At 42.3% G+C, this 17,925-nt stretch overlaps 1 protein-coding gene across 10 annotated transcripts in view; it reads right to left on the minus strand.

The window, feature by feature from the left end:
• The window catches only part of NEXN (nexilin F-actin binding protein), a 37,687-nt gene that overhangs the window by 15,184 nt on the left and 4,578 nt on the right, over window positions 1-17,925 (minus strand). For 5 of the 10 annotated variants that reach the window (XM_075287040.1, XM_075287039.1, XM_075287045.1 and 2 more), the window contains exons 2-6: window positions 7,545-7,627; window positions 4,698-4,889; window positions 3,384-3,465; window positions 1,741-1,886; window positions 252-293 (exon numbers count right to left, since the gene is read on the minus strand). In XM_075287040.1, the coding sequence (XP_075143141.1) occupies window positions 252-293; window positions 1,741-1,886; window positions 3,384-3,465; window positions 4,698-4,889; window positions 7,545-7,571 (489 nt within the window). In that variant the 5' untranslated portion in view covers window positions 7,572-7,627. The remainder of the gene's footprint in view (window positions 1-251; window positions 294-1,740; window positions 1,887-3,383; window positions 3,466-4,697; window positions 4,890-7,544; window positions 7,628-17,925) is intronic. The other 5 variants (XM_075287046.1, XM_075287043.1, XM_075287042.1 and 2 more) reach the window with 2 other exon arrangements.

Raw genomic sequence — 17,925 nt, forward strand, 5'->3', positions numbered from 1 at the left:
AAAAATTGTGTTTTAATGATAGGATCCCTTTAAGTAAATAACAAATCTACTAAATATAACAACTTTGCATTATGTTATACCAGGTGAACTACTTTACGTATCCAGGATGGAGGCCTAAAAATAAAATGTACTATTATCTATTCTGGAAAAACAAGCTTCTCCCCACTGCATTACGTGAGTATTAGTGAAGATGATGATAGAAGGAGAAAAAAAAAAGGATAGAAATTTGAGTTAAATAAATTTCTCATTACCTCCATTTCCGAGTCACTTCCATCACAGTTAATGTCCTCAATCTAGTAAATGAGAATTTTTATATTGTCAAGCTGTTTGCCTTTTAAAATTATTTAAAAAAAATACTGATGCTTGGATCCTCAAAAATGAATATTTAGCTTGAAGAACAGGAGGGGGAAAAGTCACCTAAAAACAAATTCTGCAAGAAAATGTTGGATGTCTCCTGAAAAGAAAAGATTGGAGTCTCTAGAGATGCTTTGGCGCAGTCCAAGATGGCTCCTGCAAACCCTTGTGCATTAATAATAGGCAAGGAATCCAACACTTATCAGACTGTATCATAGCTTAATTTACTTTGCTTCCAATATGGAATAAGAACCTGCAGACCAGTGTCTCGTTCAGTGTCCACGACTTGATACTTGGTAAGGTTTATGGAATATTGTGACCTTGTAGTAATAGACAACTTTTTGAGGTAGTTGTTTAGCCTTCGTGTGAGGTTAACCATTAGGGTGGAGTAATAACCATGATGAGGGTAGTCATATGGGTTATGGCACTCGGGAATGAGGCTATGACAATAATGATAGACATAGTGGTGGGGTTCTGACAGACTGAAGCTATGCTCACATCTATGTCAGGGTGTCTGTTGTTCTGGTCCATTGGAGCACCAAGACAATAGTCCGCTAAAATAGCAGAAACTTATGGAGTCCGACAGACCCCATTGATTATAATTGAGCCTGTTGGCACTGCATGAAAAGGTTGGGCGTGTGTGCGTGATGTTTTTGGCTGACGATTTTAGGCAAACACAGACATGAAGAAAGATATAATGAGTATAGTTTATTTGTCTTTGGCAGCGACTTTCTCCTCTCTCTTACTACACATACACCACTCCAGGTTTCAGACCCTCACAGATCATATACCAATGACCACAGAATAGGTCACCAGTATGACAAATTAATCTTGGGCCAGCAAACCCCTTTAACTGATTGCCACAATAAATGCAGGGCTGCTTTAACCATAGGTGCAACGGTGCAGCAGCATCGGGCCCTATAGTTGTGGGGGGGGGGGGGGGGCCTCAGCTGCCCTAGATCAAGCGGAACAGTCCCATATTTTGGGTGATGTCCTGCTGTTCCAGACGGCACACAGTGGAGCTATTAGCTCTGTGCTCCATTATTCAGCCTTCAGATACTAATGTCCGCAGCAGAGAATCACAATGGGCCCTGAGCCGCAGACATTACAGTCGAATTCTTCAGGGCCATGGGAAGTCAGTGAGTTTTTTTTTTTTTTTTTTTAAGGTAAAATTAGTGCTTGAGGGAGGCAGGAGAAATTAAGTTATGGGTGGGCACTGGGGGCCCACTTTCAAAAAGTTTGCAATGCATTTAAAGGGCCCTGGAATAAATGGAATGCCTATTTGCATATTCTTATCATCTCGTAATAATGGACTGCTAGAAGATTGATATAGAACCAGCCTATAGGGTGAAACATTCGACTTCCACCAGAGTTTAGCGCACTTACTTCAGCTTTCTTGGCCAGTTCACGCTGAATTTTCCTCTTCTCCTTCAAATCTTGCTCGAGCCTCCGTTTCCTCTCTTCTTCCATCCTTTTTCTCTCTTCATCTTGCCTTTGTTTTTCCATTTCTGCAAACTTTCCTTTAACTGTTCCTACAATCCAAATAGATCTGTGCATGAGTGACATCCATTACCATGTACCTAGGAATTATCCAGATATACACCATATTGGACTGAGCAAACAGCTCTGCAAAGGGGGATTTACTTACTGGATGAAGGTCCCTAAAGACTGACAGCTAGCAGAGATCTTGAAAACTATGACGAGTTGATACAAAAAGTATGACTAACCCTTGTTTTAAGGGGATATCTTCACTCCTTAGGGAGAGACCACCATATAGGTGTGTGGAGACTTATTAAGCCTTTAGCACTCCACTTTGCAAGGGACCATGGGAAGAATATGCAAATCTGTCTTCCATGATGTAATTAGGAAGTCAGGTGCCTCAGTGATATAGCCCAATAAAGGCTGCTAAACAAAGGCCTCTTGGAAGGTAAAGCATGATGTTAAAGGGAGCAGCCTTTATTGGGCTATCTCACTGAGATTCTGTCTTCCTAATTACATAACGGAAGACAGGCTTGCACATTCCAGTGAGCGCCCTCTATTGGTTTGCAACACTGAGGCACCTGACTTCCTAATTACATCATGGAAGACAGATTTTCATATTCTTCCCATAACCCCTGTTTTCTGAAACATAAATTCCTTTTAAAGTCAGTATAGGATCTATTTCTGTACTCATCTCATATACAGAAGTCTATGGAGAAGAGGGGCAACACGGTGGCTCAGTGGTTAGCACTGCAGCCTTGCAGCATTGACGTCCTGGGTTCTAATCTACATTAAAAAAAAAAGTCTATGGAGAAGGGAAGAGGCTGTTAATTGATTTATCATGAGGATACAGTGTTAAAAAGAGCTCTCTCACAGTGCAGCAGAGTTTAGCAGCTGCAGTTATTTGTGTGATTTTTCCAGCAGGCCTCCCTTCTCCATAGACTTCTATGTAAGGAAAAAAAAAAAGTTATTCATCCTTATAAGTGGAGAAGGAAACAGATTTCTTGAATAAGACATGTTACAAAGTTTCTTATATTTGCCTGTACTATACATATATGATAAGTTATATATATAATTGGACGTACGTTTAGGCTGGCCATAGGTGTAGGACTATTACAAATCCTACAGATTTTACCATTGGATACTATACAATATTTCTTTTAGGATTTTCAAATATTGGGTTCTGCAATCTGTTCAGAACTCTTTGTGTTTCAGATTTTTTTTCCTCTTTTTAGTGCTAAACACTACAATATTGGAGCATTTAGTTTTATTATCCATTAAAATGTCATCTTTGGCAAAGCATATGCGCAATATTTTCACACTACAGACACCGTGCATGGTAAATATCATTTGGCAAATACGTTTTTATATTATGTGTCCCTTTCCAGCTTGGCAAATACTCCCAATGCTCTCTGTATTGCAATCTTGGCCAGATTAGGCATGCTTAATTTCAATAAGTGACCACTAGGGGGAGATCAAGTTACACATATAGAAAAAGGAGGTGAACAAAAAAAAAATGAAATATATTGATATTGTTTTATTCGACTTACCCGTGAGCTTTGGGACATATCCTTTTTCCACCTGTTTTGGCTGATTTTCTTCTTCATCATCGGACGCTAATAATTCTTTTATCTGGTGGTAAAGAACAAGAAGTATTAGACCATAATGCTATACACAGATGTTCACGGACAAGATAAAAGTAAATGAACCCAGTCTTGTGAATATCAGGGAATAGGCATTGCTTGGTATATGTAACACTTTCTGGTAAGTGTATTGTCAGTGGCGTAAATATCGTGGTAGCAGCTGTCACAGGGCCCGACACCTTAGGGGGCCCCCTCACTAGTTAATATGACAAAAAATAAATAAACAATAAATTTTACTTTTTGAGGCCCGAGGCCACCTGAGGTGTCAGGTTCCGGGCGGTGGAGAGCCTCAGCAGCGTGAGTCCTGACAGTGGGGGAAGGCAGGAGACATCGTGCAGGAAGAAGATAGTGCCGGGATGGAGTGAGCAACGCTGAGGACTTATGGAGAGTGAGTGCAGACTGGTGAGTTTAACCCATGTGTGCAGGGAAGGCTGTCAGCACACAGTACTAGGGATGAAGGGGTTATTACAGTACTTAATACTGTGCTACAGGGGCCACTATAGGGCATAACACTGTGTACAGGGGCCACTATAGGGTATAATACTGTATACAGAAGCCACTATAGGGCATAATACTGTATACAGGAGCCACTATAGGGTATAATACTGTGCTACAGGGGCCATTATAGGGTATAATACTGTATACAGGGGCCACTATAGGGTATAATACTGTATACAGGAGCCACTATAGGGTATAATACTGTATACAGGAGCCACTATAGGGTATAATACTGTGTACAGGAGCCACTATAGGGTATAATACTGTGTACAGGGGCCACTATAGGGTATAATACTGTATACAGGAGCCACTATAGGGTATAATACTTTATACAGGAGCCACTATAGGGTATAATACTGTATACAGGAGCCACTATAGGGTATAATAGTGCAGGCAGGAACACGAGGGAAAAGGGGAGGTCAGTCAGGTCTTTGGAGGGGGGGCCCCCCAATATTCCTAGTTATACCACTATGTATTGTATACTATACACAACATTATAAGGCTGTGTTCACATTTGCATTGGAAGTTCTGCAAAAAAAACCAACATGCAGTCCTGTTTTGCCCAGTAAAAATAATAGGAACCCTTTATAGTCCGTAGCACCCTTTACACAACATTGGCGTCCATCATGTGATGGATCCAGCCCTGCCCTTATTTTTGTTACAGTGTGAACAGAACCTAAAGGCTAACACTCAAGCCAGTCAATCCACAGCAGCACAGAGAACCTCTTGCTTGCGCTTGTTCCAGATCCTCTCTCTGTTGTACTGCTCTTTCCTCCGCTGTTTCTCCTCCGTGCTTCTTCTTTGGCTCCGATCCTCTCTGGCTTTCTGCATGGCTTCAAACTTATTCATTACATCTCCCTTGCCAAGTTTGGGGACGTAGGTTTTTTGGACAGGTTTAGATGTAGAAAGCAGAATCTTGAAGATGAGAAAAACAGGAAAGGAGCGTGACAGATATCGAGGAAGAAAAATAGACAGAAGAAAGTAAAGACAGAAAGTGAGCTGCATTTTCCAGAGCAGGTTATTGGTATGAGGCGAAGGCCCCGCGTAGGAGCCGCAGACAATAAAACGCAATGGAAACGCATCACAGTTTTTCACAAAGTTTTCCTCTGCAGACTTTCTGCCCCTGTTACACCTACACAGAAAACGCCGGCTTCTCCGTAGGTATAATTTACATGCTGCAATTTAATTAACCTTTATGGCCTTCTACATGTCAGCTGAACAGACATGCACACTTGGCTCAACCCACCATGCCTGTGTTATCAGTGGACCAGGGAAGCAAACTTCTGCTAGACACCTGTGACTGTGAATTACAGCCCTTCAGAACAAAGGATGACAGGGACCCTTCTTACCTTAATTTGTCAGTAGAAGTTGGTATATCCCTTTACATATTAAATTGATTAGGCCAGTGATGGCGAACCTTTTAGAGACCGAGTGCCCAAACTGCAACCCAAAACCCACTAATTTATCACAAAGTGGAAATTTAACCTTAATAATGTGTGGATCCACAATTACGGACTTGCAAAATATGGTCATGTGAATGGGGCTTTATAGAGCTTTCTGCTCCACTGTGAACCCCACACAGTCCAAACTGCTTCACAGTGACCCCTACACAGTACAATCTGCTCTGCAGTAGCCCCCACACAGTATAATCTGCTCCACAGTGACCCCTACACAGTATAATCTATTCCATAGTGGCCTTCACACAGTATAATCTGCTCCACAGTAGCTCCCACATAGTATAATCTGTTCCATAGTGACCTCCACACAGTATAATCTGCTGCACGGTGACCTCCCAGCAGTATAATCTGCTGCACAATGACCTCCCAGCAGTATAATCTGCTGCACAGTGGCCTCCACGCAGTATAATCTGTTCCACAGTGGCCCCCACACAGTATAATCTGCTGCACAGTGACCCCCTACACAGTACAATCTGCTGCACAGTGACCCCCACTCAGTATAATCTGTTCCACAGTGGCCCCCACACAGTATAATCTGCTGCACAGTGATCCCCACTCAGTATAATCTGTTCCACAGTGGCCCCCACACAGTATAATCTGCTGCACAGTGATCCCCACACAGTATAATCTGCTCCACAGTGGCCCCCACACAGTATAATCTATTCCACAGATGGGTGCCCAAAGAGAGGGCTCAGAGTGCCACCTCTGGCACCCATGCCATAGGTTCGCCATCACAGGCCATATTAGATCCTATAGGTGACCATGACTAGCACATCAAATACTTATTTAACTCTTTCCTTCACAGAACCATTGTTAAGATATTACGGTCTAAAAGCTTATTATAGCATTACATTACATTACATTAAATGGCATTGTTACCACCTAATATTGTCGTTCCTCTGTTATTCCTCCTATAAATCTATCCATAAATTGACTGAGTGTTACTAGTTATGGAGATTCCCTATAGTCGGATGTTATTCAACCAGTGCTGACTGCACCATTCTATGTAGGGATATGGCAAAAAGAGTGGTAACACCTAGCTGTCAGGGAATTCGTAAATTTACAGTAGGAATAATTTAGGAACGGCACAATGCAGTCAGAAGAAACATGCATTGGAATTGTTATTTCATGAAAAATGTAAATCTATACTGAAACAGACGTTATGACGGATACCTCTATTTATTTTTATGCAGGTGATTTGGAGCCATGTATCAGAAATACAGCTCACATATAGCGGGACATGGTAGGTCGGAAGTGGCAAAGATTTCTATCCTAACTGGTGTGAGTTATAATAAACCTCACCCTGCACATATTCACACAATGTGGCGGGCGAGGATTGGCGCTCATGACGCACATTTGGCATAAGAAAGGGCCTTGTACTCACGTGTACATCAACATCATCACGCAAGTGGTTTTTAGCTTATAGTACAGAGACAAATGTTTGTATAATAAAACAGTCGTACAATTCTCCAATATATTCTCCAATCTGCTTGCTGTCATTGATTCTATTCTTACTGCCAACGGATAAAAATCAGTCCATGGTCATATGATATACGGTTTATAGCCATGTGATATACGGTTTATAGTCATGTGATATACGGTTTATAGCCATGTGATATACGGTTTATAGCCATGTGATATACGGTTTATAGTCATGTGATATACGGTTTATAGCCATGTGATATACGGTTTATAGCCATGTGATATACGGTTTATAGTCATGTGATATACGGTTTATAGCCATGTGATATACGGTTTATAGCCATGTGATATACGGTTTATAGTCATGTGATATACAGTTCATAGCCATGTGTTAAATGAATCATAGCCATGTGATATACGGTTCATAGCCACGTGATATACGGTTCATAGTCACATGATGGATGGTTCATAGCCACGTGATATACGGTTCTTAGTCATGTGATATATGATTCATAGCCATGTGATAAACAGTTCATAGCAATGTGATATACACAGAAACAGACCATGTCCTTAACATGTGAATGACTGGGAAGGAATAGTTGGCATGTGACTACCCTAGTAATAGTGGTCTCACCTATACAACAGAATATATAACACACAATCATACATCATACATCAATAATACACCTACCTCAGTCTTTTGGGCCACGTCATTCATGATTATTTTCCCTTCCCTGCTGTTCCCCCGTAAATCAGATTTCTTTCAAATTCAACCTAAAATTGAAAACCTTTATTAACATTTTTTTTTATTATACAGGTAATCCCAAATCATGAAATGGACATGTCATAATTCACCACGTAATGATTCTCTGGGTAGCCAGAGGCTGGCGAAGGAGCTGGAAGAGACTTAACATTTCTTAACATGCAAGCTCATTTATGGGTAAGATGTCCAATATGTAAACTGGCCATGCCAAAATAGAGACAGGATGTATATTAGAAAGTTACAGCTCATCCCAATGGTTTCCTGAAATATAGCCAAGCCACAAAAACCTGCAGAAAATTGAAAAATAATTGCATGTAGTACCGCTTGTGGCCACTGGGAGTATATATCTGCCATTAAGACTGGTATATAATACTCAGTATATGACAATATGTTATTTTATGCATAAAGTACTCAATAATAAATACAAAATTCTCATTTTATGTCATAGAAGATGGAAATGCACGGCGTGTCTGCTGTTTCACTCTCCTGGATTCCTTTTGAAGGCACTTGGCTCATTGTGAAGCATTAATGAAGAGACAGGACTGAATCTAGGAATGAGGAACCGAGCAGAGAAAGAGATAAAGATACGGCCAAGAATTTATGTCTGCATCACAAGGGGCCCTGCGGAAAGTTCTAGCAATGATGGACGCACGCTGCAGAACCTGATAAGTCTGACCTGTTTTTACATTTCATAGCTGAATGTGTTTTACTTGCCAATAGCAACAAAATGGGCTCTATATTATGTTACACGTCGTAAGGAAAACCAAAAATACGCAGGGGTTAGAGAGCTAAAAATTACATTTTTATATATTTTACCGTTATTATAGTAATTATAGGTATATATACAATTATACACATTTTATAAATATATCTTTATGTATCAAATTTTAAAATAATATTTTTAGCATTCTATCGTTTGCATTATCTTTCATCAGACTACACTAACTGAGGTTCATTCACAGCAGACTGGGTTGGGCTGTACTCCAAAAAAAAAAAAAAAAAGGGACAAGATTGGACGTTCCCTGACACCACTCTTAACATGGTGGCATCTCTAAGGCCGAGGTCACACGGGGTATTTTGGTCAGGATTTTGAGGCCGTATCCGCCTCAAAATCCTAACCAAAAAGACAGCTCCCATTGAAATCAATGGGACCCGCCTAGTCGTTTGTTCCGGCTCCAGGAAAAAAGAAGTGACATGCTCCTTCTTCAGGAGGAGTCGCCTAGCGAATCAGCCTGAAGTCACTCCCTCCTCCTGACTAGGCCCCTTCATTTGGGCCTAATCACTGGCATCCAGTTGCAGCTACTGGTATTTTGGACCAGAACCTGAGGCGGCTTCCGCTTCAGGTTCTGGACCTGAAAACCCCGTGTGAACCCAGCCTAAATCTAGCCAGAGAGTGGCGGATTATAACATGGCCTTTATGGGTGTTCTCCGTGGGCTCATGGCTACTCAACTTTCACAAATGTATGCCACTTAGATGTGGCGCTAAAATGTATTTATTTTGCCTACTTCTACAGTGCCATCATATTCTACTGCGCTTACAGATATACCGGCACGACCAGTCTTCCCATAAGCAAAGGGGCTGCATCATGGTGACTGCCTTCTCCTGGCATAGTGGCGGAGCCTGCCGCTCTTTTACAGTGAAGTCTCCCTCCATTAAAAATATCTTCTGCAGCTCCACTCATCTCATCTCTGGGTTCGCAGCATCCCCGGTGTATCTATTGCATGCACAATTTATAAACCCAACCTAACACTGGGAATTGATGAAGAATAGGGTTGAGCAATCGGGATAGGGAAAGATCGGATTCCAATCGGCGATCGAGTAAATTTCATGATCACAATCGGAATTCCGACCTGATCTTTTCCAGCGGGATAGAGATCGGAGGTTATCTCAAGATCGGCTCAACCCCTAAAAGTGACTTTTCCCATAGAGAAGCATTGACTAGGGTTGAGGATCGGGATCAGAAAAGATCTGATTATGATCGGCAATTGAGCAAATTTCACGATCAAGATCAGCTGGAAAATGATCAGAAATCGGATTTTAAAATGGAGAATTGATGGAGAATGAGCATTCACCTGATAATTCATTTAAGAGGCCCTAAAAACGTAATCCTGGTGGGTGGGGTGGGGGGGGTCATAGTCTTTATTTAGTCCGGGGCCCATCTTAGTCCGCCCCTGGATATAGATATTACAGGAATAGACTATCATTATGGTATCGAGACATTGCTTCCTGACACTGGTTAAAGAGAACCTTTCATGTCCTCATAGATGTGCAGTATTATATACCACTGAATTCAGCGCCCTGTCGGCCTTCCCGGTATGTGCCCCTGTACTGGAGATGTCGGTGTCGTCAGTTTCGGCACGGATATTTCTCCACTATCAGTAAGGCTGGCCTTACAGCTCAGCGTCATCGCCTCCTTCATTCTGTATACACTCACCGGCCACTTTATTAGGTACACCATGCTAGTAACGGGTTGGACCCTCTTTTGCCTTCAGAACTGCCTCAATTCTTCGTGGCATAGATTCAACAAGGTGCTGGAAGCAATCCTCAGAGATTTTGGTCCATATTGACGTCATGGCATCACACAGTTGCCGCAGATTTGTCGGCTGCACATCCATGATGCGAATCTCCCATTCCACCACATCCCAAAGATGCTCTATTGGATTGAGATCTGGTGACTGTGGAGGCCATTGGAGTACAGTGAACTCATTGTCATGTTCAAGAAACCAGTCTGAGATGATTCCAGCTTTATGACATGGCATTGCATTATCCTGCTGAAAGTAGCCATCAGATGTTGGGTACATTGTGGTCATAAAGGGATGGACATGGTCAGCAACAATACTCAGGTAGGCTTTGGTGTTGCAACGATGCTCAATTGGTACCAAGGGGCCCAAAGAGTGCCAAGAAAATATTCCCCACACCATGACACCACCACCCTGAACCGTTGATACAAGGCAGGATGGATCCATGCTTTCATGTTGTTGACGCCAAATTCTGACCCTACCATCCGAATGTCGCAGCAGAAATCGAGACTCATCAGACCAGGCAACGTTTTTCCAATCTTCAATTGTCCAATGTCGATGAGCTTGTGCAAATTGTAGCCTCAGTTTCCTGTTCTTAGCTGAAAGGAGTGGCACCCGGTGTGGTCTTCTGCTGCTGTAGCCCATCTGCCTCAAAGTTCGACGTACTGTGCGTTCAGAGATGCTCTTCTGGCTACCTTGGTTGTAACGGGTGGCTATTTGAGTCACTGTTGCCTTTCTATCAGCTCGAACCAGTCTGGCCATTCTCCTCTGACCTCTGGCATCAACAACGCATTTCCGCCCACAGAACTGCCGCTCACTGGATGTTTTTTCTTTTTCGGACCATTCTCTGTAAACCCTAGAGATGGTTGTGCGTGAAAATCCCAGTAGATCAGCAGTTTCTGAAATACTCAGACCAGCCCTTCTGGCACCAACAACCATGCCACGTTCAAAGGCACTCAAATCACCTTTCTTCCCCATACTGATGCTCAGTTTGAACTGCAGGAGATTGTCTTGACCATGTCTACATGCCTAAATGCACTGAGTTGCCGCCATGTGATTGGCTGATTAGAAATTAAGTGTTTAACGAGCAGTTGGACAGGTGTACCTAATAAAGTGGCCGGTGAGTGTATATCACTACTATTTTTCCAACTGTGTGGAATAGAGCCGTCTATTACTGAATACCATACACAGGCATCCCACAAAACGTACACTGCACAGTATAAACACAGAAAGGGTAAGATCTGCTGCCATATGGCTTTACCAATGGTATACAATACTGTGCAAAAGCTTTAGGCAGGTGCTGAAAAAATGCTGCAAGGCTGGAATGTATTCAGAAATAGAAGGGTTAATGGTTTATTTTTATCAATTAACAAAATGAAGTGAATGAAGAAACGAGTAAATCTCCTCAATGTTTGGTGTGACCTTTGCCCTTTGCCTTCTCGGTACTTACAGACAGTTTTTGGCAGAACTCGGCAAAGGAGGTTGTCCCCACCATCTTGGAGAACTAAGCTCAGATCTCCTGTGGATGCAGGCTTGTCCAATCTGTCTGTCTCTTCAAGTCATGCCAGACAGACTGGATGATGTTGTGATAAGGATCTGTGGGGGCCGGACCATCACTTCCAGGACTCCTCCTCTGAAGGGCAAAGGTCACACCGAATATTGATGGGATTTACTTTTTTCTCCATTCACTTCATTTTGTTAATTGACAAAAATAAACTATTAACCCTTCTATTTCTGAAACCATTCTTAACATGCAGTATTTTTTAACACCTACCTAAAACTTTTGCACAACATTGTATGTTGATCTCCCATTATTTGGAGTGCAGAAGTCTGTGGTGGTCATCCCTTGTAATACACTGAAACTCCAGAAATAGAACACGTACAATTGCACAAATACAGCAAAAGCATTGAAGCTGAATATTCAGAACCTCTTCCCAGAACACAATGACATTTACTGTCCAAACTGAACACGCCATGAGAGACAACATCCAATGGCAACCAGCCGAAAAGGCAAAGCCAAAACTCCTTTGGGCTCTCGCTCTTGACTGAGGTTCTAAAATCCTATATTTGGCTTTGTAAATGAGATCACAAGACCATTAGTTAGATTCCCAAAACGACTGTCCCATGTCATCATTTGTTATGGTTTTATTTAGAGAAACAAAATTTGTAACTAGATGGGGGTTCACCAAAAAAACATCCCATGGGTGCAGGAAACAGCGTAGAGCACAGCAACGAAATCCCCGGCCTGTGCTTTATGCCCTTCTAAAGCAGCAGGTTGGGGTTGTCTGTCCTTGTACAGGGTTTGTCCTGGTATAATATAAGAGCAATAAGCCAGTCAGATGTCCAACCAAGTCTGCGCCCCTCCCTCCACACAAGGAAACTGCAGCATCATATCCCCTCCTCCTCACCAGATCAGTTTTCTGTGTGTGAACCTGACCTTAAACTACCCCTTTCCTTAGGCACTGTTGGGTGCTTGGAGCAGACCATCCTTCTCTCCTATAAGGGAGAGTTTGGGTGGTAATATTCCCGATTATAATACCCGATTTTATTTATCGACCTGCTATAGAAATATGGGTTACTATGTTGTATCTGCTGTGTGATGAGATTTCCCATCTTCAGTAACAATAAATTCTAACATTTCTCCTCTTTTTCTGCACCAGTAGAATCCATAAGCCGGACATTTCCTGCCATTCACTGCAAACCTTGAATTCCTGCGTTATCTCACCAGATTCCTGTCCTCTGACAATCTCATCACTCCGACACTTTTATAGCACTTGCCGTTGCTATTATCGGTGTTGTAAACTATTTTTAATATACCGGTAGTTCATACTGATATAGGAGAGCTGAATGTGTCGTGTAAGTATTCCAGGCCGCATTGGAACAAAACATGGTCTATGTGCAATTCTACATAAAAAAAAAACAAACCAAAAAAACAATACACTAACTGTATAACTAAATTATTTGTGGCAAATGATAATCTCGGCTCTGCTACATTTTAGTCATCAGTTCTGTCACTAGGATAAGATGTCGGGTACCTCAGTAGTGAAACCTATGTGCATGTAGATCAGGGGTAGGCAACCTTTGGACACTCCAGCTGTTGCAAAACTACAACTCCCAGCATGCCTACTTGTTCTACTGTTCTTGGAACTCCCATGGAAGTGAATGGAGCATGCTGGGAGTTGTAGTTTCATAGCAGCTGGAGAGCCGAAGGTTCCCTATCCCTGATATAGATGATACAACATCAATCCACCTCATGCTCGGCTCACACCCATGTCGGTGTTTCCATTCTGGTTCATCAGAGGACCAGAAAAATGGAAAAAGGATTTCATGACTGACACAAACCGCGTCCCAGGGACCTCATTCATTATAATAGAGGCATCGGATGTCCGTCCTTTGTAACTGAAATCACCAGCTAAAAAAGTTGGGCTTGCAGTACTGATTTCTGATGGATCTCCAACCCAGATATGAACCCAGCCCAAGATGGCAAAGCCTCTGGGTCAATGTTAGGCCCCCGACTTTTATAGCAATCCACCAGCACTCTGTTTTTACATTGCAAGGGGACCGATGGAGTGACAGAGATTCTTCTTCCCTCTGTCTAACCACTTAGATGTCAAGGTAAATAACTAAGGGGTTAAATGGCCAGGATCAGACCTAGTATGCAGGGAAAACATAGTATTACATGGCAGCTGTTCAGCTGAATGGCTGTCCATATAATACAAGGTTTACCTGCCAGAATGGAAGATGCTTGCACCTGGCTCATACAGTGGGGGTCTCTGGTGGACCTTATTGGACATATGGACAGAGGGACCATATGGACAACCCCTTTATTACAACAATCCCCTAGTAATAGGCCTGTCACAAGGTGTCCCATTACTGAGACCGTCATTGATCTGTAGGATAACCAAGTGTTTAATTCCCCTGCAGCGCCACCACTGGGTAAACAAAGCATTTACAGTCTTGATTGACTTCAGTGGGCTGGCCATGTAATTTATGGACATGCTGGGTCCTCCAGGAAAAGAGACACTCTTTGTATCTGCTGTCTACTCTGGCTAATATATCCGTATCCTGAATGGCGGCCCCTCTTCTCTGCTGAGCTGATGGTTCCTAGTAGACAACGTTAATTCCCAATGATGTAAAAAGCCGTGTGTCTATTCTCAGCTGTTGTTGTTTTTTCCCCTAACTCCTAGGAACACTTGATCACTGGAGACGCTGTATACATTGTAACAGGAGGACTGCTCATGTGAGTAATACTTCATACCCAGAACAAGTACACTTGATCATAGTCTTACATGGCACACACCACACACTTTTTTTTTTTTTTTTTGTAGATTGTGAGCCCCATATAGTGATCACAATGTACATTTTTTTCCTATCACTATGTCTTTGTAGAATGGGAGGAAAGCCACGTAAACACAGGGAGAACATACAAACTCCTTGCAGATGTTGTTCCTGGCGGAATCCAAACCCAGGACTCCAGCGCTGCAAGGCTACAGTGCTAACCACTGAGTCACCATGTTGCCCATCACACCACACAATTGATATACATCACACCTCCAAAATAACTGGACCAGATGAAGGCTGTCATACAGTTCTGTCATACTTTATAAATGGAGCATTCACGACCCAGCATAATCCGACCATTGGATTAGGCCATAATACAATTCTATTATACTATGGACATAAAACACTACAACCAGTAGGCAAGGCCATAATACAGTTTTGTTGTCTTCTATACATTGAACACCCTGGGGCATGACCAAAACTATAGTTCTTATATTCTCTGTACTTAGAATACGATCTGACCACTGGACACACCCCGAAATTTTATCCCACATGCTGCAGGGGCCACCCAATGGATTGCCGCATACCTATGAGCTGTATAAACTAAATATACCGTCATCACTTCTAGGACTACTTAGCTTACACATCAATACCCAATATCTCCGGGAGGGCATAGTGGCTTATGGGGTCAGCAGTTACATGTCTGCCTCTCTATTTAGGAATGACACCATACTACATGAATGTCACAGTACCTCATCGGGTCACTACTACCGCCATGTCCACATCAAAGACACATTGGCCCAGATTTACTAATAGTTAGACAGTGTAAACTTAGGCAGCCTGAAAATACGCCAGAATATTTTGACACTAGTTTGGCACATTGTGGTGCATTAAGCCATGACCCTTTTTTCTGATATTGCACCCCCACATGTATAACAAGTCAAAATAATTTGGTTTTATTCTTATTTTGAAGATTTTTTCATACCTGCCTAAGGCCGGGGCCCCATGGGCCGTAAATGCCGTGATTTGGCCGCGTGGGAAAAATCGCGCCGTTTTACAATACTTGCAAAGTGGATGGAGAAAAAATAGCGGTTTTGAAAATCATAGCATGTCAATTATATCTACGGAAACGCCGGCGGCTTTCCCATAGATATAATTGTAACAGAAAGTCTGCGGAGGAAAACTCTGAACTTTCTGTTCAAAGCGCTGCGGGAAGAACCGCGATGCTCAATATAAGAAGTAGGGTGGCAATACTAAATGCATACAGGCAATATAACACGGGATTATAGGGTAAACTTCCTGCACCTCACTGGTGGTGCTCACAGTCTGCAAAAGTCCAAATACAGTCCATGGAAGAAAAATAGAAAGAACTGGGCCCTCACCGTGTGAAGTGTGCGGTAAAAAATCCAATCTTTATTTCAAAAATCCATTTTAAAACATTTGCAATGCGTTCACGCCGCGGTTGTTCCCACAGCACTTTAGCGCAGCGGTTCCAGCCCCTGGGGCCTTAGCCTTAAACTTTTGAACAGCATTGTGTGTAATATATCGTTAATGCCACATATTGTCGCGATCTGGGCAAGTAGTATAGACAGCGTCCAAACAACTAGTGTCATAAAGAAACCAGGTAAAGTGTCATAGTTCGCTCAGATACATATATCATGTATAACATAGCGGACAGGAACCCAACTACTCTTTTAGCATATTTTTAAGATTGGTTGTCAAATTTCTTGTTCAACCCTGCAATTATTATTCAAAGACAGTGCCACATCGGTCCACAGGCTGTATGTGGTATTGCAGCTAAGCTTCATTCACTATAATGGAAATAAGCTGCAATACCAGGTGCAAGTTACAGACAAGTGCGGTGCAATTTCTAAAAGAAAGCAGCCATAGTGTTTTGTTTTTTTTCTTATTCTGGACAACCCCTTAGAGATAGAAAAGGCTTTTCATTTCCTCTTGTCTGCTGTGCAGTTCACCCCTGGACCCCAAATCTTACAAGGTAAGCAATATTCTCTTACTGGATATTACAGTCTTGGTATTAGAGAATAAAGTATACAGAAAGAAAACCAAGTCCCCAGGACCAGATGATTTACACCCTAGAGTCCTGAAAGAGATAGCAGAGGAAATAACAGAACCCCTTGCTATAATCTTCGGTAAGTCATGGGAAACAGGAGTGGTCCCTTTAGATTGGAAAAGGGCAAATGTTGTCCCCATCTACAAAAAGGGGAAAAGGGACGATCCAGGAAATTACAGGCCGGTAAGTCTGACCTCGATAGCAGGAAAAATCTTTGAGCAAATTGTCAAGGAACATTTACTTCGGTACCTGGATGGGAAGGCATTAATTAACCAGAGCCAGCACGGCTTTAGGACCAATAAATCTTGTCAGACTAACCTGATTTCCTTCTACAACAAAATCACTGAATGGTTGGACCAAGGGAATGCCGTGGACATAGTATATCTTGACTTCAGTAAGGCATTTGATAAAGTATCACATAACCTTCTTATTGAAAAAATGATTAAGTATGGCTTTGACAAAAAATCAGTTAGGTGGATTCACAACTGGCTTAATGATCGGGCACAACGAGTAATACTAAATGGCTACACATCGAACTGGAAGAAAGTCAAAAGCGGGGTGCCGCAGGGCTCTGTTCTGGGCCCAGTACTTTTTAATATCTTTATAAATGATCTGGACGATGGAATTATTGGGGAACTCATAAAATTTGCAGATGATACGAAGATAGGAGGAATAGCCAACACTAGAGAGGAGAGAGAGTGTATTCAAAAGGACTTAGACACACTGGAACAATGGGCTGAGGCGAACAAAATGGTATTTAACAGGGACAAATGCAAAGTTCTACATCTGGGTAACAGAAATGTAAAAAACATATATAGTATGGGAGGAATAGAACTAAGTGATAGCATAGGGGAAAAGGACTTGGGCATAATAGTAGATCACAAATTCAACATGAGCCAACAGTGCGGTGCTGCTGCAAAAAAGGCTAATAAAATTCTGGGATGTATTAAGACAAGCATTGAATCTAGATCAAGAGAGGTCATTATTCCGCTGTACTCTTCCCTGGTCAGACCACACCTGGAATACTGTGTACAGTTCTGGGCGCCTCAATTCAAGAAAGACATCGATATATTGGAGCAAGTCCAGAGAAGAGCAACCAAAATGGTGGAAGGTCTGCAAACCATGTCCTATGAGGAGCGGCTAAAAGAACTGGGACTGTTTAGTTTGCAGAAGAGAAGGCTGAGGGGAGATTTAATAGCAGTCTACAAATATCTGAAAGGTAGTCACAGTGCAGAGGGATCTCCCCTATTCTCATTAGCGCAAGGAAGTACAAGAAGCAATGGGATCAAACTAAAGGGAAAGAGAAACAGATTAGACATTAGGAAAAACTTTCTGACAGTGAGGGTAGTGAGAGAGTGGAATAGGCTGCCACGGGAGGTGGTGGGCGCTCCATCAATGGAAATCTTCAAGCGGAATCTGGATAAACATATAGCTGGA

Source organism: Leptodactylus fuscus, chromosome 9, assembly GCF_031893055.1.
Source record: "Leptodactylus fuscus isolate aLepFus1 chromosome 9, aLepFus1.hap2, whole genome shotgun sequence".
Taxonomy (NCBI): Eukaryota; Metazoa; Chordata; class Amphibia; order Anura; family Leptodactylidae; genus Leptodactylus; species Leptodactylus fuscus.